The 26,592-nt window shown below is 36.7% G+C and overlaps 1 protein-coding gene across 8 annotated transcripts in view; it reads right to left on the bottom strand.

The window, feature by feature from the left end:
• The window catches only part of INTS2 (integrator complex subunit 2), a 60,777-nt gene that overhangs the window by 9,012 nt on the left and 25,173 nt on the right, over nucleotides 1-26,592 (bottom strand). For 6 of the 8 annotated variants that reach the window (XM_030763152.2, XM_030763151.2, XM_022552559.2 and 3 more), the window contains exons 10-19: nucleotides 25,288-25,359; nucleotides 25,086-25,200; nucleotides 22,778-22,846; nucleotides 20,078-20,212; nucleotides 18,314-18,490; nucleotides 16,837-16,945; nucleotides 7,662-7,766; nucleotides 5,318-5,482; nucleotides 4,082-4,283; nucleotides 1,185-1,310 (exon numbers count right to left, since the gene is read on the bottom strand). In XM_030763152.2, the coding sequence (XP_030619012.2) occupies nucleotides 1,185-1,310; nucleotides 4,082-4,283; nucleotides 5,318-5,482; nucleotides 7,662-7,766; nucleotides 16,837-16,945; nucleotides 18,314-18,490; nucleotides 20,078-20,212; nucleotides 22,778-22,846; nucleotides 25,086-25,200; nucleotides 25,288-25,359 (1,275 nt within the window). The remainder of the gene's footprint in view (nucleotides 1-1,184; nucleotides 1,311-4,081; nucleotides 4,284-5,317; nucleotides 5,483-7,661; nucleotides 7,767-16,836; nucleotides 16,946-18,313; nucleotides 18,491-20,077; nucleotides 20,213-22,777; nucleotides 22,847-25,085; nucleotides 25,201-25,287; nucleotides 25,360-26,592) is intronic. The other 2 variants (XM_089900963.1, XM_089900964.1) reach the window with 2 other exon arrangements.

The following is a 26,592-nucleotide window of genomic DNA, read 5'->3' as shown; positions in this document are numbered from 1 at the left end:
TGTTATTTACTGTTGTTTTCTTTTTATTAAATAGATACTTAATGTCATTTATACTGTTTATTCTTCTGATTCCTCTTCCCTCTGAGACCTTGATCTCACCAAACCATATTTGGCTGATTCTGCAGATTTTGCCTCTTCAAGAATTTCATCCCCAGGGTTAAAGACAGATGAGTATATTACTGTATCCTAGTTAGTCTTCTTTACTCCAGTTTCTTTCCCCTCTGAACTATCTAGTGTGAACCTTCTCTTCGTAAGTTACCGCCTAAATGACCTCTTCAGCCTAACATTCAAGGCCCTCCATAACCTGACCTTAACCTAACATTCCAACTCTAAAGTGTGTTCTCAAAAACTAAGCCTTCCACTCAAGCCTTTTTCACTCTTGCTTTTACACTTCTGCTCACACTATTCTTTTTCTCACAATAACTTCTTTGACCTCTTACGCCCCATCATTACAGTATCTGTTCATCTAAACCCTACTTCTGTACTTCAAAATACTACTCAAAGTCTCACTTTCTCCTGAAACTTTTAACACCATTCATTTACTGTACCATTCATCTGCATATGACCATATTATTTAACTTTTCAGGTATTTATCTTATTTCCCGATACAAGTGATAATCACTTTAAAGGCAGACCCCTCAACTTGTATATCTTTGTTACTATTTAGCTTAGCAACTAGAAATTCAAATATTAATGATGTGAATTAATTAATCCCACCTCTTGAGGTGAAGCTACTTCAAAGCAACTGACTTAAGTTAAGCAATTAGCAAGGAAGTATAGACAAATGTGGAATCAATAAAGCTAACATCACAATTAAGGATTCCAAAAGGATCACAATTTTAATGCATGTAATGATTCATAATAAACCGGTTTTTTAAAAGCTTTTTTCAACAATGCTATGAGAAATGGTATCATTTTTCACTATCTTGACTCTGAGAGAAAGAACACTATTGAGGGCTGCCAAAACCAAAGATGACATTTTGTTAAGGCTAGGTTTATTAATCACATATTAAACTGAAGTTCATGAATATAGACAACCAAAAGAAAACACAAAAACCTCACAGGTCATGCTGCCAACTTACCTGCAAGAACACAAAGACATAAGTTTAAACTGAATTTCTTCAATTTCCTTTGACTCTCCAAAGCATAACTCTATAGTAAAAACGAACTCAAATGACACATACCTGTACACCCTCTGATCACATCTTAGCACAATGAGAGGATCTATCATCAGATCATTCTGAGTATACTTTTGCTGTCGTACAAACTTTACTGATGGTTGAAGTGCATTAACTGTCATTACCCACAGCCTGATGAGAAAATAATCATATGTTCAAAAACAGCTACATCATAATTGAAACCTGTAGCCACCATCCAGTTCCTTTTATCTTAGAAAGATATAGTCAGGAAAAAAATTAGAGAACAGGTGTAAATGAACTTGGAAAAATTAAAAACTATAGAAATCTAACCTATTATTATGTTTCTAAAACAAATGAAGATAAAACAATAAACAAAAGTAGTTTCAAAAATCTTCACAGTTGTAAGGGAATAATCATGGCATATAAAATCAGAATTTGAATTAAAACCTCAGTTATACCATACTTGCTGTATGACTCTGTGTAAGTCATGGAACCTCTCTGAACTGTTTCCTCCTCTGTAAAATACGAATATAATACCTGTAAATGAAGCACTTTGAAACTGTAACTGGCCCCATAAATTATTGTTCTACATTTATCATCACAGAATCTAAATATGAGATGCCACTTCGAGATTAAACATCAATAGACTATAAAAGTGGTTACTAACCTGACTACACATCAGAATTACTGAAGAATATGCCAATATGTAGGGTATCTGACTTCTTACAGTGAAGCCCAGGAGTCCACCAACCCCACCTCACACACAGAGCTTGCCCACTCTTAAATGAGTGGATAGCCAACAATCATCAGACATTTAAAGAAAGTTTCTACTTTGAAAAAGATTAAAACATACAAACAGAAAGAAAGGAATGCCAAAGAAACAAAGAATATAGAGATGAGAAGAAAAAAAAATTCTTAAACCTATAATTAATTTCCTTAAAGGACAGAATATTTCGTATATGAAACAAGAATAGGAGACATTTATAGATTCTCAGATAAGAAAGAGCTCTTAGAAATTAAGACTATAACAGAAATATTTTAAATTCAAAGGAAAGATCAGAAGATAACATAGACGAAATATCCAGAAAATGTACATAAAAGAGAAATTTAAAAATAGAGGAGAAAGAAGGAGAAAATCAGAGTTAAATTCAAGAGGTTTAAAATCCAAATTGCAAAAAATTCCAGAAAACAGAGGGAAAGAAATTACTGAAGAAAAAAAAAATACAAGAAACTGTCCTAGAAGTGAAGACATCAGCATTAGTCCCCCGACAAAAAAAAAGGCCAACCAAGTGCCCAGCACCATGAATTAAAAAAGACCCAAACCAAGATGTATCATCATGAAATTTCAGAAACAAAGAACCTAAAACCTTTAAGAGAAAAAACAGTGGTCACATACAAAGGATTGGGAATTGGTATAAGATTAGATTGCTCAAAAGTAATCAGGAAAGCTCTAATTACTTCAATAGAATAAAGCTTTCAAATTGCTAAGAGGAAAAATAAGCTAGAATTCTACACCTAGCCTAATATCAATCACATGTGAGGGCAAGAATAAAAACCAAACATACGAAAGCCTCAAAAAAAAAAATATTTCCCAAACATCTTTCCCAGGAAGCAACTTGAGCTTTAGTTCCACTCACTTAAATAAGGAACTAAATCAAGAAAGACAAAAACATGGACTCAAACCAAGAGACAAAGCAATTCCAGATGGCTACTGTGAATGTCCCAGATTGAAACATAAGGGTGGAAAGATCTGAAAGGAAGGTTTCCAAGGAAAAATGTTACTAATACGTTACCTGATGTGTTAACAACTAACTAATGTAAATTTCCACTCAATAATAGAGTTTGAGAGTGAATTGGTTATTGATACAAAGAAAACAAAAAAACCTGAACAAATGTTAAAGAGGCAAACAACTCAGGGTTTGTATGTGGGGTATGAAGGAGGGCAGTTGTCTGAGAAAGAAATTGTAATCAAAGGATATCATATATATCAACATAAATAACACTTATGTAGTCATAATAATATGCACACTGAATATTTCTTTAACCAAAAATTCTGATATAACTGTGTTGGGAGAAATGGAGGAAGGGAGAATATATGGAAGAAGAGGGACTCACAGGGGAAGCAAGTAAGAGTGCTAAATCTTCATCTTGTATGAAGGATTTTGTAGGAAGCCAAAAGATAATTTCTAAATTGAAAAGTCAGGAAATCATAGTAATTATAAGCATATGATTGAGATACATGGTGGGACATAAGTGCCAGAATTAAAAGATAAAGGAGCTAAGAATAATTGTCTCTGAGGATCAACAGTCTAAAATGGGAAGGTGGGGGCTGACCTTATACACTATTTAACTTACGTGCATTTATTAATTTGATATAAGTAAAAATCAAACTTAAAAAGTATAAATATTCCCAGACCTACTGAATCAGAATCTCAGGTAAGTCCAGCCCAGTATTTGTTTCTAGAGCAGACCAAGTGTTTTTGATGCAATCTATGGAACAGCAGAGACCCATTTGACTAAAGACAAAACACTGAATCCAGCATTCCACTGTGATTTAATTGGCATGGGTTACAACTTGGGGATCAGGAGTTTTAAAAGCTCTCCAGGTGATTTTAATGTACAGCAAAATTTGGAGCCACTGCAATGATGCAAGACACAATGGTAATCTAAATCACAATTAGCCACAAATGACTCTACATGAGAACTCCCTTTTAAAGAACTTTCCCAAGTTGGAAATACTTGAAGGTTTCTCTCTGTTTCTTAAGATAGAGTTTATTCTTTTCCTTAAAGTTATAACAACTCTTTTAATTAGTGGTCTTCAGAAATAATTTATATTGTCAAAAAGTTTTTTTAACAATTTTTTTCAACATTTAAGTTTAAGTTATTGTATACAATCACTGCTATACACTTATCTATTACATGTAACAATACACTGAAATTACCTTCTAGGCATCACAGTATTAAGAACCATCCATAGTTTATTGACCGTTTGAAGAATTCGCCTCGGAACCCCTGAATTCAACAGCTGATTCATATTGGATGTTAATACTTCTGCATATGGTATAAGTTCACTGGCAGAGAGTAGAGTCAAGTGTTCTAGAATCTGCATCACTTGTGTGTGACTTACTGGGACAGCTGAAAATGCTAAAAGGAAAACTTTATAGTCATAATCTAAATACTATACAGCTTACCAAATAGGAAGTAATATTGCTCTATCAAACTATAGGCGAAACAAATCAAGAAAGCAATATTGCTTTAAAAAAAGTAAAACTTTCCATTCTAGTCATAGTTGTGGGTATACTTAAAATTAGGCCCTTAAGAAAAATTCATGTTAAGGTGCAGTTATTTCGTAAAGAACAAAAAATACCTCATTTTAAAAATCACATTAGTGAGAGTGACCCAAAGACAACAATTCAGACTGATTTAAAAAACTGACTGAAACATGAAAATATACTGAACTATTGTTCTTGGTATTAACATTCATTCGAAAAATTCAAACTTCTTGACACCTTCCTTCGGGTAGCCCTTTATGGGCTGTAAGCAACTGTTAGTAAAAAATAGCTAGAACCGTCCTCCTTCAATAGAATAGTCACTAACCACTTCTGGCTACTGAGCACTTGAAATGCAGCTAGTCCAAAATGAGATGTGCTGTAAGTATAAAATACATAGACTCAGTATGAAAAAACAATAAAATATCTAACAGTCTTTTTATACTGATTATGTGATGAAATCATAATATATTAGATATACTGGGTTATACAAAATAATTATTTAAATTTGCCTTCTTTTTAACTTTTTAATGTGGCAATATATAGAAAGTTTAAAATTGTATATGTGGCTCACATCATATTTCTATTTTAAAGTGCTGATCTAGCTTATTATCCATTAACGGCAGATACATTGTTCTATTCCACAGTACTTATTTCTGACCAGTTTTAGGACTTTCCTAAAACCACATGACCTGTTTAGTGATATAACGTAGAACCTATGAGGAAACAGATGCAAGCATGTCAGAAAAAAATGGTAAAAAATCCTTTAACTCAAAGAGAATTACTTTAAATATATTCACCAAAACTCTGTTATATCTCCAGGAAAATTCTGCATGATTTTAAGATTTCCACAGGCCTAACACCTCTGTGTACTACTAAAGGGGTAAAAGGCATACCAATTTATTATACCTTCTTGAAGTTGTTTAGGAGAGTGGTTTTTGGCATTACTAGTCAGGAGCATTCGTCTTAACAGGGCATCAGTCCCTGTGATTTCTTCTTCACAGATCCAATCATCCACAATGCATAAATGTGGGTAGTTAGTTGCAAGGAGACGAAGTAAAGCAGAATGCAACCCTTGAAAATTTTAAAGAAATCAGTTGGATTCTTTACTCTTAAACATCAAAATCTGCTCTCTCTTCTTTCCCGTCTCTCTTCTCCCGCTCATTTACAGCAAGCCAAAGGCATCTGCCCTTCTTATGCATGCATACTACAGCTTAAGAGCTTCTGTTCAGTAGTTCAGCCAGAGAATCTGCTTAAAGATCGCCAAGTGAATTGATACACAGGAAGCTGGAAGCCACTACTTTTGTCAAAAGTTCTCAAGCTTTCTTCCACTCTATCCCAGCATAAAAGTCTCCCATCAGGAAAATTAGTTTGACATAGCAGTAGTTCAAGAGTTGAGTGGGGAGGAGAAAAAGAGAAGGGAAAAGAATGTTCATTTCAGGGAGATCATATATGGTTTGAAAAAGGCCTCACTCAGAAATTCTGATAGGCTTGGTAATTCCCTGGCGGTCCAGTAGTTAGGATGCCGCACTTCCACTGCAGGGGGCAACGGGTTTGATCCCTGGTCGGGGAACTAGGCTCCCGCATGCCAAGCGGCACAGCCAAAACATAAATAAATAAAACTTTTAAAAGATTTTAAAAGAAGAAATTCTGATAGGCTTCTATAGGAGAACATGTCCTCTCCTCCAACCCAGTTGAGAATCATTGCTATAGATGAGTAAAATTAAAGTTGCCCAACTTGAGTACCTAAATGTACACTTTATGTGCATTTCCTCATTTCACCCTGACATTCCTACAAGGTAAGCAATATTGTCTCCATTCTACTATGAAGAAACAGGCTGAAAGATATTTATTAATGTTCCCAAAGTCACACAGCTGTGTCACCCAACCCAAGCAGTACTGACGATACCCACAAGAGGGTGCATTTGTCTTCTTTTAAGAAGGGTTAAGGAAGCTCAAAAGGATCGGGAAACCTTCCTTTGACTAAATCTAAGTCTTGTTTCTAATCTTTTGCTTACAGCAGTTAGACTACTCATTATTATTATTGTGTAATATTAATAATGAGAAAAATAAATGATGATACTGTAAAAATGCCTATTTAGACATATGAAGCGCCACTATGTTATTTACCTAATAAATGCTGCTGCTGCTAAACAATTATCATCATCTCCAAAGTTGCAAGAGTTAGCAGTAAGAGTATCAGTAGTAATAAAAGTACATTAGATCCAATCACCCCCTTATTATGCAACTTAGATCAAATCAAACCACTGCTTAGTCCCAAGAGGGTTAAGTATCTGTTTCCTTTCTCATAGAAACTGCTTAAAATAAATGCTTCTGTTTGAAAAGGCACTGTAACAATCAAAAGTGGTATTAAATTTAATGCACAAGTACATGTGTAGTCAAGACTTTCCCAAAACAGTCACAAAAATGACTGCTTACAATAGTGCAAATTAATCTACACTTCATAATCTCTTTAGTAAAACATGCTAGTTGCCAAAAGCTGCCAAATATAACATCATTTCTCTAGAAAGAGATAATGCAAAGATATAAAAAATAAATGCAGACATCTGGCTACAGATGACGAAAGCAAGCTCCCGTCCATCCTGGAAACCAACCGTAACAAAGACAGACAAAGAAAATCCCCAACTTCAAAAAAACAAACCAAAAAGAAAAAAACAAACAACCCACACATTCAAACATTATAAAAAGGTGTTAATTTAAGAAAAAATTTGAATTTCAAAAAATAGTACTATATTTCTATTTGAAAGTTTTACAGTAAACATATTATAGTAATTCCACGCTAAGGAATGTTATGGAGCAATTAAAAACAACAAGGTAGATCTAGATGAAGTGACATGATAAGATTTCCAAGACTCAAAGAGAAAAAAGCAAATCTCAGAAGAGATAGGGTATAATACCATTTAAAGCTTAAAAAAAGAATTTTTTACTTGTGTATCTATTAGCTTCAACCATATGAAACTGCATTTTTGGAGGTCAAAAATAGTTGAATACCTGTAATTTCATATGATTCACCCTATAGAAAGGAATATCTGAAATTACACACCAAAATGAAACTAGGGCCTTGGGGGTGAGGAGTGGTTTGCAGGGAGTAAGACAGCAAGGGAGGTAAAGAGGAATTTCACTCTTGAATTGGGCTTTAAACATTGAGCACCTATTACACTTTATAACATCATAAACGGTAGATACTTTTAAACAATAAACGTTAGCAGTAAAAAGCAAATAAAACAAATACCTCCCAACTCCTGCTGCAGTCCTTGAGCCTGTCGAATAAGAAATTTGATGGGAATCTGATCCATTAAAGAAGACGAATATGATTTGGGCTTTCTTTGCATGGCAGCTGTCAGTCAAAGATTAAAAAATGTAAGATATAGTGTCAGTAACAGTAGAAATTTTAACCTTCAACACAAATGGGAACAAACACAATGTCAAATTACTTTCCATTCACTTAATCTGTGAATATAGTTCATAAAAGATGAAGAATCACTACCACAATAATGAATACACAGGACAAGCAAGAACATACTTAAGGGCAATATCTCAGAAAATGCCCCGAAACTGAAACTAGGGGGAAGAAAAATCATGAGTGAGAGAAGCCACCTGCAGAAGTGCCCTGCACTAGAAAACAACAACAAAAAAAACAACATCGAAACCTGAGAAGTCAGTCAAGACTCTCCCAAATCTAGTTAGGAAGACCAAATGCAGTCATGCCAGCATGGCTTAAAGCTTCATGATGCCAACAGCCTTAAATTAATCATATTATGTATTAGTGGTGACTCGTTTTGATGAAAGTTGGGAAATATGAATGACTTCCTTCTCTCACAACTTCTACTTTCAGCTAACAAGTACATGCTTTTTTTTTTTTAAACAAATCCATCTTAATTTCTGTTCTTTTTCTGCTATCCTAAATCAGCGCCTACTCATCATTTATTTAAATAACTATTACGGCTCAATTTCCCAGACTCCAATTTCTCTGGTCTTTGATCCATCCTTCACACTGCTGCCATAGTCCTCTTATTTAAATTGAGATTTGGCCAGATCACATGTCTCTGGCTCCATGCTCAGAAACCTTCCATGGATTCCCAGATCCCACAGAGTAAAGGTCCTTGCAAATCAACGCTATCTTTCTTTGTCTCATCTCCACCATATGCTATATGCCTGACACCCTCATCTCATTCCAAGGTACTTTGCTTGTACACAACAAAACTATATGAGCATCTCAACCAAGGCGTCCATAGTGTGAAAAAGCATCTCCAATATACTTTTTCTTTTCCAAATACAAACCACACAGTGTAAAGCTCAACAAATTTTTATTGAAGATAAAAAGCATACGAGTGCAAGTGTTAGAATAAAGGTTGACAATCATTGCCTAAACTGACCATATACCTCTTGGTTAGATATAATCCCCCTTGTAAATTAATAAATTAGCATCCCAGTTTTCCACACAAATCTTTTATGAACTGAGTAAGAATGTATCTCAAAGCACAGTTGAAAAAAACCATAGGGCTTCCCTGGCGGCGCAGTGGTTGAGAGTCTGCCTTCCAATGCAGGGGACACGGGTTCGTGCCCAGGTCTGGGAGGACCCCACATGCCGCGGAGCGGCTGGGCCCATGGGCCATGGCCGCTGAGCCTGCGCGTCCAGAGCCTCCGCGACGGGAGAGGCCACAGCAGTGAGAGGCCCGCGTACCGCAAAAAAATAAAAATAAAAATAAATAAATAGCTTCCAGTGACAGTCAAATTCTGGTCCCAACACCATCCAGATTGAAAAGGAAGAAGTAAAACTGTCACCATTTGCAGATATGGTATTATACAGAAAACCTTACAGACTCTATCAAAAAACTGTTAGAACTAAAAAAAAAAAAAAAAAAAAAAAAGGTGGTAAAAGTGACAAGTATTTCGGCCCATGTAAGTGACTCTCATGCAAACGCTGAGGTGAATACGTGGGACCTCTACAGTAAGATGAGGGAGCTAGCATTTAAGGAGCACCTTAGGGTACATGGCTTTGTGCCAGAACCAAATAATTTCCTAAAGAGTAAAGTAGAGTTGGTTGGTAAATGAGTGGCTGAGGAGGCTTTTCTGGATGTCAAAGTTCCATAAAGGTAACAAAAATTTTAAAAAAAGATAGAAAAAACCTGTTAAAATTAATAAACAAATTCAGTAAAGTTGCAAGATATAAAATCAATACACAAAAATCTGTTGTGTTTCTAATACACCAATAACAAACAATCAGAAAGAGAAATTAAGAAATCAACCCCATTTGGGGATATATGTATACGTATAGCTGATTCACTTTGTTATAGAGCAGAAACTAACACACCACTGTAAAGCAATTATACTCCAATACAGATGTTAAAAAAAAAAAGAAATCAACCCCATTTACAACTGCATCAAAAAGAATAAAACACCTACGAATAAATGTAATCAAGGAGGTGAAAGACCTATATATTGAAAACTACAAGACATTAATGAAAGAAATTGAAGATAAAAATACATGAAAAAAGATGAAACTAGACCACTATCTTACACCACACACAAAAATGAACTCAAAATGGATTAAAGACTTGAACCTAAGACCGGAAACCATATAACTCTCAGAAGAAAACACAGGTGTTAAGCTCCAGGACACAGGTCTTGGCTGATTTTTTTGAATCTGACACCAAAAGCAAAACCAACAAAAGCAAAATAAACAAGTGGGACTACTGCAAACTACAAAGCTTCAGAACAGCAAAGGAAACCATCAATAAAATGAAAAGGCAACCTACTAAACGGGAGAAAATATTTGCAAATCATATATCTGATACGGGGCTAATATGCAAAATATATTTAATAACTCAAGAGCAAAAAACCAAACAATCCAATTTAAAAATGGGCAGAAGGGGACTTCCCTGGTGGCACAGTGCTTAAGAATCCGCCTGCCAATGCAGGGGACACAGTTTGATCCCTGGTCCGGGAAGATCCCACATGCTGTGGAGCAACAAAGCCCATGCGCCACAACTACTGAGCCTGCACTCTAGTGCCCGCAAGCCACAACTACTGAGCCTGCCTGCCACAACTACTGAAGCCTGCACGCCTAGAGCCCATGCTCTGCAACAAGAGAAGCCACCACAATGAGAAGCACATGCACTGCAAAGAAGAGTAGCCCCCGCTCACCGCAACTAGAGAAAGCCCACACACAGCAACGAAGACACAATGCAGCCAAAAATAAATAATAAATTAAAAATAAATAAATTTTTAATAAATGGGCAGAAGATCTGAATAGACATTTTCCCAAAGAAGACATACAGAGGTACAACAGGTACATGAAAAGATGCTCAACGTCACTAATCATCAGGGAAATGGAAATCAAAACCACAATGAGCTATCACCTCATACCTGTTGGAAGGAATATTATCAAAAAGACAATAAACAAGTGTTGATGAAGATAAGGACAAAAGGAAACACTTGTGCACTATTGGTAGGAATGTAAATTGGTGGAGCCACTACAAAAAACAGTATGGAAGGACTTCCCTGGTGGTGCAGTGGTTAAAAATCCACCTGCCAATGCAGGGGACACGGGCTCAATTCCTGGTCCGGGAAGATCCCACATGCCGTGGCACAACTAAGTCCGTGAGCCACAACTACTGAAGCCCACGCACCCTAAAGCCCACACACCACAACTACTGAGCCCACACACCACAACTACTGAAGCCCACGTGCTCTAGGGCCCGTGTGCCGCAACTACTGAGCCTGCATGCCGCAACTACTAAAGCCCATACGCCTACAGCCCGTGCTCCACAACAAGAGAAGCCACCACAATGAGAAGCCCGCACACTGCAACGAAGAGTAGCCCCTGCTTGCAGTAACTAGAGAAAGCCCGTACACAGCAATGAAGAGCCAATGCAGCCAAAAACAAATAAATAAAAAATTAATTAATTAATTAAAAGAAAGAAAACAGTATGAGGTTACTCGAAAAATTAAAAATAGAACTACCATATGATCCAGCAATTTCCCATCTAGGTATTTATCTGAAGAAAATGAAAACACTAACTTGAATAGATTATATATACCCACATGTTCACTGCCATATTATTTACAATAGCCAAGATATAGAAACAATCTAAGTGTCCATCAATGGATGAATGGATAAAGAAAATATGAGATACATACACACACACACACACACACACACACATATACATACAATAGAACGTTATTCAGCCATAAAAAAGAATGAAACTTTGCCATTTGTGACAACATGGGTGGAACTGGAGGGCATAATGCTAAGTAAAATAAGTCAGACAGAGAAAGACAAATACCATATGATCTCTTTTATATGTGGAATCATAAAAAAACAAAAACAAAAAAACCTTCAAAGATACAGAGAAATAATTGGTGGCTGCCAGAGGAGCAGGGGATGAGGGGTAAAAGAAATAGGGGAAGAGCGTCAAAAGGTAAAAAAGAGAAAAAAGAAAAGAAAGAAAAAAGAAATTCAATACTAAAAACCAATTTGAAACCACAACTCTGTGGCCCATCTTGATGGATATAAAATAATATTACTGTTTGTACAAAATAACATTAAACAGGAAAAATGGAATATAAAATGGTATTAAGATAAATAGATTGATTATAACTAGGCAAAATGCTAAAGACAGATTATTAGTAAAGATAATTTTGAATAATAAAAACGGATTAATATTAAATATATATAAGTTCCAGTGATGGTCAAATCCTGGTTCCAACACTTACAACTAAGGGAAGTCACTTAACTTCCCTGTGCCTCAGTGTTCTCACCTGTAATATAAAGACAACAGTACCTATCTCACAGAATTGTTGTGAGGGTTTACATGAGTTAACAGGTGTAAAGAGCTTCAAATAGTGTTTGGCACATAACAAGCACTCAAATGTTTGCCAGTATTATTAAGATCTACAGTCCCCAAGATCAACTTAGGGTAAAGTATCAACATTTAAGTTTCTGGACCTATGAAACTGAAGACAAAATCCTGTTCACATCTTAATAATTCCATCAAAGAACTAGCAGCCCATGAAGCCCTACCTAAAGCAATTATTTCTCTTTAACATCTCTGTGAAATACAACATCAAGGATACTTAATCTTCCAGTAAAAGACTAAACTATAATTATGAAAGGCCTATGGGAAGATCATTGGTTTTATATATTCAACATGAGCATTCACACTTCCAATTTTCTCCCAACGTGTCGCTTATCAAAGATTCAAATCTGGGGTTTCCCTGGTGGCGCAGTGGTTGAGAGTCCGCCTGCCAATGCAGGGGACACAGGTTCGTGCCCCGGTCTGGGAAGATCCCACATGCCGCGGAGCGGCTGGGCCCGCGAGCCATGGCCGCTGAGCCTGCGCGTCCGGAGCCTGTGCTCCACAACGGGAGAGGCCACAACAGTGAGAGGCCCCCGTACCGCAAAAAAAATAAATAAATAATTAAAAGGGTAGATTAAAAACATATGATTCCAACTTTGTGAAAGTTATCATATGTTATCATATGTGCAAAGACTAAAGGGTTTTCTAGCAAAATTCTATGGTGATTACCTCTGGGCAGCAGAATTATGGGTTTTACTTCGGTCTTTGTACATTTTTCACTTCCTCAATTTCCTCCAGTAAACACACTTTTAATAAATGTTTTTATTTTAAAAGCCAGTTCTTTTGCATTAAGATATGAAAGCAATCAGGTAAATAATGAAATAAGTTTAAAATTCTTATACGGTTACTCTACACTACAATCATTTAACTCTTCGAACCTTTTTTGGTCAAACTTGATTTTACAGCACTGAAACTTCAAGCTGCCAAGAAAAAACATCTGCCAGTGTTTGCTTAAAGGTTTCTGCATTTTGATAGAGGCGGTTAGAGTTAACTTTCTTCTAGGAAGAAAATAATTAACTATCGAGTGCAAAGAAAAACTTCAAGTTCAGGAATTCAGAGGCAGTAAACATTACAGTTTCCCAAATACCACAGTATGTGTCTTGTTCTGCTGCTGACAAAGGAGGAAACTTCACACGAAACGGGACAGAAGCAGAAAAGGCAGCCAGACCCTGTTTTTAAATGAAGTTAAGCTTGAGGGAGAGAGTTAAGCAAGTAATACTTTTAGCTACTTAAGAGTGAGACTGTGTTTAGGATCCCACTGGCTGCTTTAAGAGCAGATAAACAGTTTCTCATATGTTCAATATTCATTAGTATTGTTTTTACTTCAAAAGCATGTAAAAACAAACTTTTACCTAGTAATAAAGTCTTCAGATGTAATAAATAGGAAACACTTTTAAGTATAAAAACTGGAAATATAATGGTAATGCTCATATTTTAATTGGGTATTAGTACACAGGGATTTATTATATTATTATTTCTTACACATATTCTTTTGGATCAATACACTATTTAACTAAAATTAATATATACACATGTATTATAAATATTTTAAAACAAATCAAAAATATGCATATGTGAAAAAATATGTATGTATACAAACCCATTTTTTAATGACTATGATATTCTAATACTTGGCTCTATCTCAAGTGTCAGAATTCCATATTTGAGCTTCTACAGCTACCTGGTGGCTGCTAATAATGTTTAATATAAAGGCCAAAACCACAGACCAGTTAACAAGCTACTGAAACTACAACACAACTTCACAGGTACGAATAAATTTGAGGAAGAATACTTATCTTTTTTGGCTGTGGAAAAGCAAAATTCTCTCATGTTGTGACATATTCTCCAATTATTTATTCCCTGTGGAGATAAGAAACTAGACTAGAAAAAAATCTCCTGAACTATGGGAAAAAATTCTCCAAGGAAAGGTTGATCCCTCCATCTGTCTTCTACATCCCATCTCCTCTCACTTATCAAGGACATCCCTCCAGGGATTCTCTCATCAGCCTTCCCTCTCTACTAGATTACTCCCAACAGAATACAAACATTCTCTTAGCTCTTTCACCTTAAAAAAAAAGTCCTCTCCTGACCTCATTTTCCTCTCCAATGATCACATTCATTTCTCTCCTTCTCTTTACAATTCCTCAAAAGAACTGTCTGTACGCACTGTCTCCAGTATATCTCCTCTAATTTTCTTTTGAATCCACTACAATCAGGCTTTCATCCTAAAAACAAGTGTTCACTTTACTAATAAAACTGTAAAGGTCAAAGGACCTCCAGCAAGCTATATGCGGTCATCAGCTGAGTCCTAACCTTACTTGATCCATCAACATCATTTTACACAGGTGATCTCTCTCTCCTCTTTGAAACATTCTTTCCTTGGCATCCAGGACAACACATCCTCCTGAGTCTCCTCCTACACCTTCCCGTTTGGTAATCTTACTTAATGTCATGATTTTAAATACCATATATATGCTGAAGAATCTCAAAGCTTCAGTGCTGGTATCTCCCCTAAATTCTAAGCCAGTATTTACAACTGTTTCCATAACATCCCCACTTGAAAGTCTATCAGACATCTCAAACTCCATAGGTCCAAAACGAGCTCCTGATCCCCCACATACCTGCTCATTTATTTCAGTCCATAGCCATTTTATAGGTTAGGCCAAAAGCCTCCACATCAACCTTGGCTCCTGTCTCTCAAACCTCATGAATCCATCAGCAAAACCTCTCAGCTCTACCCTCAAAATACATATACAGGGACTTCCCTGGTGGTGCAATGGTTAAGAATCTGCCTGCCAATGCAGGGGACACGGTTCGATCCCTGGTCCAGGAAGATCGCACATGCCACAGAGCAACTAAGCCCCTGCACCATTACTGAGCCTGCGATCTAGAGCCCACGAACCACAACTACTGAGCCCACACGCCACAACTACTGAAGCCCGCGTGCCTAGAGCCCATGCTCCACAACAAGAGAAGCCACCACAATGAGAAGCCAGTGCACCACAACGAAGAGTAGTCCCCTCTCGCCACAACTAGGGAAAAGCCTGCACGCAGTAATGAAGACCCAGCACAGCCAAAAAAAAAAAAAAAGAAAAAAATACATATACACTGCTACCAGTCCAGACCACCACCATCTTTTGCCTAGAATCTTAGAAAAACCTAACAACTTTCCTCTAATCTCCCAGTTCCTTTTCCAAGACTCAATCCAGGCTGGGTTGTACTCCTAACCTAAAATCCTTAACTTTCCAATTAAGATCCATCAGACTATTGCATAAAGAACAGCAGCTTCACACGAACCAGGGTTGAACTGAGCATGTCATTGGGGACTGGGATACATAATCTTTAAAGGTCCTTCCAGTCCAAAAAATTCTGAGTGACCTGTTAATTCTGCATGGTATATACACAAAGTTGGCTACACTAGTCTCTGTACTTTTCTGTATTAAGATTTTTTTTTGCTAGACATTAATTTAAACAAAAACTAAGGGTGTATCTTAGTCCCCTGCTACAATATTAACGGTCAGAGTTCTCCCCAGAATACCTCCTCGTAACTCATTCCCCTACTATCCATTAAATCACAAGGGTCATATTCCTTAAAAGAATTCATTACATGTGGATAAAAGTGGGAGCCCCCTAATGCTTATTATTAGCCCATCTTGTCCCTGATGTGACAAAGGCTATAATTACAGTTGTGGTGTATCATCTGTACAACCCTGACACCTGTAGTCAGAAAAGAAAGCAGCCGAGAAATGCACAGAATACTTAAAACACAATACTTCGGAAAAATAAAAGAAACTGGTCTGCCACACACTGAAGAGTAACTTTAATTTATAACTTTCAAAAAGTAAAACCACTCAGCTATGACATATTAACCTCCCTTAAAAGAATTCTCCCTGCATTATATACTCAATGCCTACGACTTTTTAATGACACTCTTTGTGTTTCAAATATGGAACTAAATATATTTAACAAGCCTAAAATACAGGTGAATATTCTTTTTCAAATAGAGGAAAACGTACTACTTTATAGTGATATCATTTATGCTAAATCTAACCTTCTGATATTATATGAAATAGCTAAGTCTGAAAGCCTAGTTCAGTGATAATTTCAATGGCAAAGGAAAACCTACTACTGGTTTTTTTCTACTGCTTTGATTAGACTGTTACTCTTCACACTAATGGAAGGAAGAATAGGGCACAGATTGAAATCAAGTAAAAATATTTCAGTTGCAGTTCCTTTAGGTTTATCTCTTAATTTACATTTAGTTAGTAAGGTCACTAAAATTGTTAAAATACAAACAATTCAGTTACCCGTTAATTCAGCCCGCTAAAAGCAGCACTGAGCCTTAAGAGGTGGTTATATGCCCACACATGCGTGTATTTATGCATCAGAGTACACAATGCCTCCATTGCGAAGACTGCAGAATGATGCTGGAGCTTGCTAGAATATTTGACCTTATTTTCTCATACAGCAGCCTAGAGAGTAACAAAATATAAGCAAATAAGATGAACTATCACTAGAAACATTCGCCTATGCACAACTTACCTAAAGTCTTTGTGTTTGCTAGGAGAGCTTCTTCGTAAGACAGTGTATAATAAAGCACCAAAAGCTGTGCTGTGATACTGAAACGCTGATTAAGGCGGATGTTGTCACCCTGGAGGTAATATTATAAATACTTTAAAATACTGTTAAATTTCATGAGTGCTTTTTGATAGCAAAAGCATTCAAAATAGATTATTCAGTGTTGCTGCTCCCAAGCTCGAACAAGTTGGGAGAAGTGTTGCTGTGTTCGCATTAAACTCAAAGAGACAATGTGAAGTCTAAGTTAAATTTGAGATGGCTTGGGAGATGAAAAGCAACATGCTTAACAGTTTTTAAGATAGGAAGGGGCTTCCCTGGTGGTGCGGTAGTTAAGAATCCACCTGCCAATGCAGGGGACATGGGTTCGAACCCTGGTCCGGGACGATCCCACATGTCGTGGAGCAACTAAGCCCATGCACCACAACTACTGAGCCCACGTGTCACAACTACTGAGCCCGCGCGCCCTAGAGCCCGTGCTCAGCAACAAGAGAAGCCACCGCAATGAGAAGCCCATGCACCGCAACGAAGAGTAGCCCCCGCGCACTGCAACTAGAGAAAGCAACAAAGACCCAACACAGCCAAAAATAAATAAATTTTTTTTAAAGTTACTGTTTTTAAAAAAAAAAAAGAAGATAGGGCTTCCCTGGTGGCACAGTGTTTGAGAGTCCGCCTGCCGATGCAAGGGACACGGGTTCGTGCCCCGGTCCGGGAAGATCCCACATGCCGTGGAGCAGCTGGGCCCATGAGCCATGGCCGCTGCGCCTGCACGTCCAGAGACTGTGCTCCGCAACGGGAGAGGCCACAATAGTGAGAGGCCCACGTACCACAAAAAAAAGAAGATAGGGAAAAAAAGGCAACAGCAGCCCCATCAGGCTGCTTCTCAAAAAGCTTTACAGGAATCTCAAGTATTATCTGAAATTACCACGAAGAAAATAATTCCTAAAAATGATATTGGACAGTTAAGTATATTTGGAGAAAAAAGATTTTCTTCAAGTTTTCCATTAATAGTCTAGGTAGATCTTAGATCCCCAGGAAACTAAATAAAGCTGGTTGAATGTGTGGAAATGTCATGTAGTCCGTTGGTAAACACACAACTTCCACAGCACTCCTTAAGCTTTAAAATGGAGCTCCTGGGACTTCCCTGGAGGTCCAGTTGTTAAGACTCCATACTCCCAATGCAAGGGGCACAGCGCGGCCAAAAAAAAACAAAAGGAAAATGGAGCTCTTGAAAGAATTCCTCAAAAAGTGCCTATTCAGCAAACTACTTGGAACTAATACCATTCTTTTAATATTTATAAGTAATCTAAAAAAACTGAATACCATCTTAAATTCAGAACCACCTAGAAGTTGTTCTCCTCTAATAATCAGGGAAAAAACATGGAGTCAGTCCAAAGAATAAAAGAAAAATAAGCTAATAAATGTAGAAAAGCCACTATTTTACCCCAATGACTCCTTGGAAAATATTGAGTATCTCCTGTTCTGTGACTGGCTGATTTGTGGCTTCTGGATTAGATTTAGATGCAGGAGTAAGTATAGAATTTATGTACACGTCAATCAGAGGAAGTAGTTGAGGATGGAGTGGAGTGGAGGTTTCACAGAGCTGTCTATAAATCCAGTCCTAAAAAAGAAGGTTGCAGGCACCAAATCAATTATGGCAATAAGAAAAGGCAAGCAAAATTTTAAAAGCACATATAATTTTACATGATTTATGAATCAGTGAAACTATTAACTTTTAGCAGTTATTATCCAGTTTCACAGTTGTCTTTGATTTAAAAATAGGAAATACTTTTTTTTTTTTTTTTTTTTTTTTGCGGTACGCGGGCCTCTCACTGCTGTGGCCTCTCCCGTTGCAGAGCACAGGCTCTGGACGCGCAGGCTCAGCGGCCATGGCTCATGGGCCCAGCCGCTCCGCGGCATGTGGGATCTTCCCGGACCGGGGCACGAACCCGTGTCCCCTGCATCGGCAGGCGGACGCTCAACCACTGCGCCACCAGGGAAGCCCCTAAAAATAGGAAATACTTTTATACCCTAAAGTTGAGAATACCGTGAAGTGGAAGATAAATCTAAAATGATGAGTTTTGAGTTTGGACTTCGGGTTTTTAATCTATTAGTTTTCAAGTAGTGGGAAAAACACTGTTAAGTCCCTTCTATATCAGTGTTTAGAGCACCATATGTGTTGCTGTAGAAGACCCCACAACAGAAAGAAATTTAGCGAGAGGGACAGCTCTTCACAACAAACCCTCAGACAGATTAAGAAAGTGACTCTGGCAACCACTTATGGGAGATTAACTATCTACACAAATAGAGGCCAAGAAGATATGCTGGGTGGGCATTTGGACTCGTAATTCTTATCTATTATATTGCTAAAAATATAAAGAAGCAGACGATACAATCAAGATGGAAAATAACTTCACTAAATCATGATAATAAGGATAATTAAATGTGATATATCAATGTATATATTGTTCATGGTTCTTTATAAATAAAATTGCCTCTTAGAAATGGTCCAAACAGATTTCTTTTACCTCCTGGGGTTCAGCCTTTTCTTTAGAGGACCTTTTAACTGTTTGGTATAGCCAACTACATAACAAATTGAAAACATATCAAAAATATGTTCAAGTTAGATGTTAGATGTCCTTATGACAAACGTACGAATACTGGCCATGGCTAACCAGCAACTTTCTCAGTTTGGTGAACAAAACCAAGTACAGAAAACGGCAATTTTTACTAAGGTTTAATGAAATAGCTAAACGATATTACTGAGAATTTAAAAGGTACTAGTGTACATTTTGTAAATAACTGAACAGTTATACTGTTTTAAAAATCTGAAATTGGGCTTCCCTGGTGGCGCAGTGGTTGAGAGTCCACCTGCCGATGCAGGGGACACGGGTTCGTGCCCCGGTCCAGTAAGATCCCACATGCCGCGGAGCGGCTGGGCCCGTGAGCCATGGCCGCTGAGCCTGCGCGTCTGAAGCCTGTGCTCCGCAATGGGAGAGGCCACAATAGTGAGAGGCCCACGTACCGCAAAAAAAAATTTTTAAAAAAAATCTGAAATTGAGAGCCTATTTACTATAACTATATAAACGACAAGTAACTAGACACACTTCACACACAAAACCCACAGCAAAGGTCTACAAATTGAAACGGAACTGGGAAGAAAGCATTAACTTAGGTTGTAGCTTGAAATATAAATGTTAGGTCATACTTTTATTGATACTTTGTGCTTTGTAAAGGAACGACTCCTCAGAAGCTGGTAAATACAATGAATAGGCAAAAATCCAGTAATGTTGGCACTCAGGTTGCTGGTGACCGGGACACGAACTGCATGAGCTGTGACAACCTAAAAGGGAAAAATAGTATTAATACATATGACAGAACCAAATATAAAATTATTCTGAAAGAGGGAGGATTAGCCAGGTAGACTGTCAAAACTTAATACAAATGTGGTCCTCAGGAAGGAATGATAAAAACCAATTATTACGTGATTTAATTATTTTTGAGTGATGAGGTAGCATCATACATTTAGGTATTTGTAAAGTTCTCTACATTTTAAAATTTGCTTCTGAACACAGATATGTTGATGGGGGTTAGAGTAAGATTAAAAAATATATAAAATTTGGAATCATAAAATCTGGGGTCAATGACTTTAGCTAAGTCATTTTATCTTCTGAGTCTATTTTCACATCTACAAAACGAGACAATATTGTCTTACTTGCTTCAAAAGGTTTTTGCGAGAGGGAAATAAATTTCTTTGGAAAAATATATGTGACTTATAAAGTATCACATAAATATAAACAGGAATTTTTATTGTTATTCTCATTGTGTCATGCACAGACCACTAATTGTCTTTCAGACACCCTCCCCAAAGGTGTCTTCCAGTTAGTTCAAACTAAACACATGAAAAATAACTTATGAGTCTCCTACATCCTATGTGTGACTGTTATGTGGGAGTGTATGTGCATTGATGGGAGAAGGCAGAGTTTGGTAAAGGAATGAGAATTTTTTTTTTTTGGCTGCACCACGCAGCTTGCATGATCTTAGTTCCCTGACCAGGGATTGAACCCACGCCCTTGGCAGTGAAAAGGCAGAGACCTAACCAGTGGACTGCCAGGGAATTCCCGAGAACATTAATTAAACTAAAAGAAGCAAGAATTGGGCTTCCCTGGTGGCACAGTGGTTGAGAGTCCGCGTGCCCCAGTCGGGGAAGATCCCACATGCCGTGGGGCAGCTAGGCCCGTGAGCCATGGCCGCTGAGCCTGCACGTCCGGAACCTGTGCTTCGCAACAGGAGAGGCCACAACAGTGAGAGGCCCACGTACCGCCAAAAAAAAAAAAAAGAAGAATTACAGATCTATGAGTATTTTCAAATATTTCATTTTTTAAGATATACATATTTTTGTATTATGAGATTTAAATCGATAAATGAACCTGGCAACTAATTTAATTTATTTTTTTTAACTAATTAAATTATTTATTTATTTTTGGCTGCGTTGGGTCTTCGTCGTGGTGCATGGGCTTCTCACTGCAGTGGCTTCTCTAATTGCAGAGCAGGGGCTCTAGGCACGTGAGCTTCAGTAGTTGTGGCTTGCAGGCTCCAGAGCACAGGCTCAGAAGCTGTGGTGCATGGGCTTAGTTGCTCTGCAGCACGTGGGATCTTCCTGCACCAGGGATCGAACCTGTATCCCCTGCATCGGCAGGCGGATTCTTAACCACCACGCCACCAAGGAAGTCCCAGGAATTAATTTTAAATTTTAGCATAGTCTCCGTCAAAGACAAAAACCCTAATTCAAAAAGATACACGCACCCCAATGTTCATGGCAACACTATTTACAATAGCCAAGACACGGAAGTGACCTAAGTGTCCATTAACAGATGAATGGTGTGTGTGTGTGTGTGTGTGTGTGTGTGTGTGTGTGTGTGTGAGATGGAATATTACTCTGCCATAAAAAAGAATGGAATAATGCCATTTTTATCAACATGGAATGACCTAGAGATTATCAAACTAAGTGAAGTAAGTTAGAGAAAGAAAAATATTGTATGATACCACTTATATGTGGAATCTGAAAAACAGTACAAATGAACTTATTTACAAAATAGAAACAGACTCATAGACATAGAAAACAAACTTATGATTACCAAAGGGGAAGGATGGGGAGGGATAAATTGAGAGTATAGGATTAACAGATACACAGTATCATATATAAAACAGATAAACAATAAGGATTTACTGTATAGCACAGAAAGCTATATTCAATATATTGTAATGAACTATAATGGAAAAGAATTTAAAAAAGAATATAGATATATACACATATATATGTATAACCATATCATTTCCTATATATCTAAAACTAACACAATATTGTAAATCACCTATAATTCAATTTTTAAAAAAGAAAAAAAAAAAAAGAATAGTCTCCATCACTGGAAAAATAAAATATCATTAGGATTACCCATGGACAAAAGTGCTGAAACTAAATAAGAACAGGTAAATACTAGAATAAGAAATTTAGACTCTAGCTTATCATCTAGTTAGACATGTACCTCACAGCTGAAAAGGTTTAAAGAGGTTTCTATGTTATTTTTCTCCTGACAATACCAGTTGATTACCCTATGTGAGCTACCATCAATATCTAAGACTATATTCTTAAGTATCTATTCAAAGTCTCCAAAATATGTAAATTTATTTATTACATGCTTCTGTATTAGTAAATAGCTTTAAAAGTAAATTTTAAATAGGATTATTCTTTACAGAAGTTTCTAAGATTAAATAAATCATCACTGGAAACTAAAAAGGAATAAAAAAACTATATAATGCTCCTAAACTGAAACATACAAGTTTTTCCCCAAAGAATGTTGTAAAAGAAAGTTAAAGAAGTACCTAAGAATAAAGTTAAAAGAAGTACCTGCTCAGTAAAAATTTCCTGTGTGAAGATAGTCTTCATCCTGCTCAAGGAGCTTGGCTTAATTACAATCTAAAACAATCAAAAGAATTTCAACAGCATGTGAAAATAAAATATATAAAGCACAATTTTCTCTGGTAAATTTATTATCTAAAATGACTGTGATATATAAAATTAATGTTCAAATACTCTATTTCAGAAGTAGCTTCTCAAACCCAACATTAAAGTGTGGTTTTCCTCAGAAACTGAACCAACATATAAAAGTACTTAGTAAACATACCATTATTGGCATTTCAAGTCAGTGGGAAGAAGTGGATTATTCAATAAATGGAGGTAGGATAGCTATCTTTCTGGATAATACCTATAAAGATTTGCACATGACACCATACCCAAAATCAACTCCAAATGTATTAAAAATTTAAATTTAAAACATGAGGCCACAAAAACACTAGAAGAAAATATAGGTGACCGTTTCTATAAACCTAAGGAAAGAAAAACATTTCTAAGCAGAAAAACAAAGAACCACAAAAGAAATATTTAATGTATTGCACACATTGAAAATAATAATTTTCACATGGCAAAAAAGACTGGGAAAAATCAACTGCGACATATTATATTGTACTTCTCCACTTTTTTTGTTTTGTTTTTTTTTTTGCGGTATGCAGGCCTCTCACTGTTGTGGCCTCTCCCGTTGCGGAGCACAGGCTCCGGACGCGCAGGCTCAGGGGCCATGGCTCATGGGCCCAGCCGCTCCGCGGCATGTGGGATCTTCCCGGGCTGGGGCAAGAACCCGCGTCCCCTGCATCGGCAGGCGGACTCTCAACCACTGCACCACCAGGGAAGCCCTGTACTTCTCCACTTTTAAAGACAATAAGGATTATAAGATGCACCACAGATTTAATAGTAGCTTTTCAAGAAAAAAAGAGGTGAAACACTACCACATTAACATTACACATCAACTGTAAAATGAATCCCAGTTTCAATATTGGGTAAAATATGTCTTGAAATCAACGAAATATTGGGTTGGCCAAAAAGTTCCTTTGGGTTTTTCCATAAGATGTTATAGAAAATCCCGAAGGAACTTTTTGGCCAACCCAATATGCTATATAAGGCATAAGAGCATATCATTTACATATAAAGAGCCCTTCTGAATCAGTAAAAGGAAAAATAAATCAATAAAAATCCCTATAGAAAAACTGGGACGTCAATAAGCCTTTCACAAAAGAAATAAACCAGCTAAAACACATAGATTTTTTAAAACTACCCAAAAAAACTTCTCTATAAACTGTAACTATAAAAAATAATAACCATAGTTTTACTAGTAATCAAAGAAATGCAAAATAAGTAAGACGATTTTTCACCGTATTTGCAAAGATTAAAAAGAATGGTAATGCCCAGTGATGGTGAGAGTTTAGGAAAATAGGCACTCTCATTCACTAATGACAACAGTTAAACTGGTATAATCTCTCTGGAAGATAATATGGCAATACACATTAAACAGCTTAACATCACCATACTTCTACTTAGTACTGCTTTCTAGAACTTCATCCTAATAATCCAAAAAGTGTTTGAAGATATACATGTATATATTTATGCATATATTTACATACATAAGGATATTCATCTAAGCATTATTCAGAAACTGGAAAATCTACATGGCAAATAAGAAAAGATCCATTAAGAATATCATGATCGGTCCATATGATGAACTACAATGCAGCCATTAAAAATTAGGGCTTCCCTGGTGGCGTAGTGGTTGAGAGTCTGCCTGCCGATGCAGGGGACACGGGTTTGTGCCCCAGTCCGGGAAGATCCCACATGCCGCAGAGCGGCTGGGCCCATAAGCCATGGCCACTGAGCCTGCGTGTCCGGAGCCTGTACTCCGCAACGGGAGAAGCCACAACAGTGAGAGGCCCACGTACCGCAAAAAAAAAAAAATTATATTGTATTAGAATATTTATGGATATGAGGAAGTGCTCATCATATATTGGTAAATTCATTAAAATTACAAAGTATGTATATCAATTTAAAGAAAGAACAGATACCAGACTATTAACAGTACCTGATATCTCTGAACATGGAATTATATCTTTCCCTTCTTTATTGTGTTTTCTAAGTTTTCTACATAGAACACCTATTATTCTTGTGAATAGTGTTTTCATAATGTATTTTTTCCTAAGAGCTCTTGATAGTTTCAAACTATTAAACAACTAAAATTATTTCAAAATGAAAACAATCTATTTACTTAACATTACAAGAAAATGTCCAGCTTAGAAACACTGTCTTTAGAAAGAAGATAAAAGGAAATTACCTTCATCCCCAAAGTAGAACAGACCAAGTCAATGATAGCACTAAGTTGGTTGCTATGAAAGTACATAGCAACCAACAATAACATCTCCCCAAAAGAAGCAGAGACGCCTGAAGTACTGTTGAAACAGAAAAGAAAATATGAATTTCCAAAGAAAGGGATAAGAAAAACTTACTCAGCTAACTGAAACAAAAAGTCATCTTACCTTTCAAAATAAGCTTCTTCTTTTATCATCCAACTTAGCCACACTACCATTAGCTGCTCCTGTTCAGGCGTACTATATAAAACATATCAGAAGTCACTGGTTTAAGTCAGATATACTAGCATAAGAATAAAAGATCATTCTGGAATTATTTTTGGTAGAAATTATTTTTTCCTCAAAATAATGGCTTGTTGAATTGGACATTAATTGTCATTGAGATATGAAGCAGCTCTACAGAAGAAGAATGAGAACCTTTACTTTTCTCTATGCATATGAATAGTCAAACCCTCTCAAAGTCTCAGTTACTGCATTTGAAGGTTGGAGAGAGTAAATGTCCTCACATTCCTTGGAAAAACAAAGGTCCTTTGGGATTAAAATGTTAGGATAACTGTACATACTAACAGCTGATACTTATTTCATATAGAAAAAAATCTAGTGTTAAAACTTAATCATCAAAAAGTCACAAACTGAGTACAAGGACAGTAATAACTCAGACCATCTTTTACCTGGAAAATGAAATTTAGTTTATAGAAGCATTTTGAGCAGAACTCAAAATGACAGAGAAAAAAGTGATCACTATTCAAAAGTAAAAAGAAACAGCCAGGGGCTCATCAGATATGAAAAATGGTTATAAAAACACACCAACAAGAATGACTTGTTTAAAGGGAATAATTTTGATTTGTAAAAATAATTTTCATTGATCTCCTTCTACTTCATTGCAGTGTAAACAGGTAAAACGAAAAGCAACTACAAAGCCTGCTACCCAAAGCTAAGAAAAGTAAAAAGGTCACTCTCAACCACACCTAAATCATTCCTCTAATAAAAGACAGTATTATGTAGTAGAAAGATTACAGCTTTAGAGCCTGCCAGATCTGAGTGGGAATCCCATCTCTGCTAATCACTGTTAGTGTGACCCTGAACAAGAAATTTAAATAATCTTTTTGAACTTTAGCTCTCCTACGTATAATATAAAGATAAAAATACCCACCTTACAGAAGTAATGAGGATTACAGACAATGCTTAGAAATTACTTCAGGTTTTATATATATATATATATAAAACTGAATCACTTTGCTATACACCAGAAACTAACACAACATTGTAAATCAACTATAATTTAATAAAATAAATTTTTAAAGAAAGCAAGAAACTACTTCAGGTAAAGAGAAAAGAAAGTACTTCATTTCACATACTTAATTTCATACCTTCCTGAAACACACAATTCCAACTACATTAAAGGGATTTTCTTAAAAGGCATAAATGCATAGGATGATGATGAGGGACAACAACACAAAATACTGGAAGACA

This window comes from Delphinapterus leucas, chromosome 19 (assembly GCF_059928025.1).
Source record: "Delphinapterus leucas isolate spDelLeu-1000000601 "Yukka" chromosome 19, BTC_Dleu_Yukka2, whole genome shotgun sequence".
NCBI lineage: Eukaryota > Metazoa > Chordata > Mammalia > Artiodactyla > Monodontidae > Delphinapterus > Delphinapterus leucas.
This window is presented reverse-complemented; position numbering and strand designations above follow the sequence as displayed.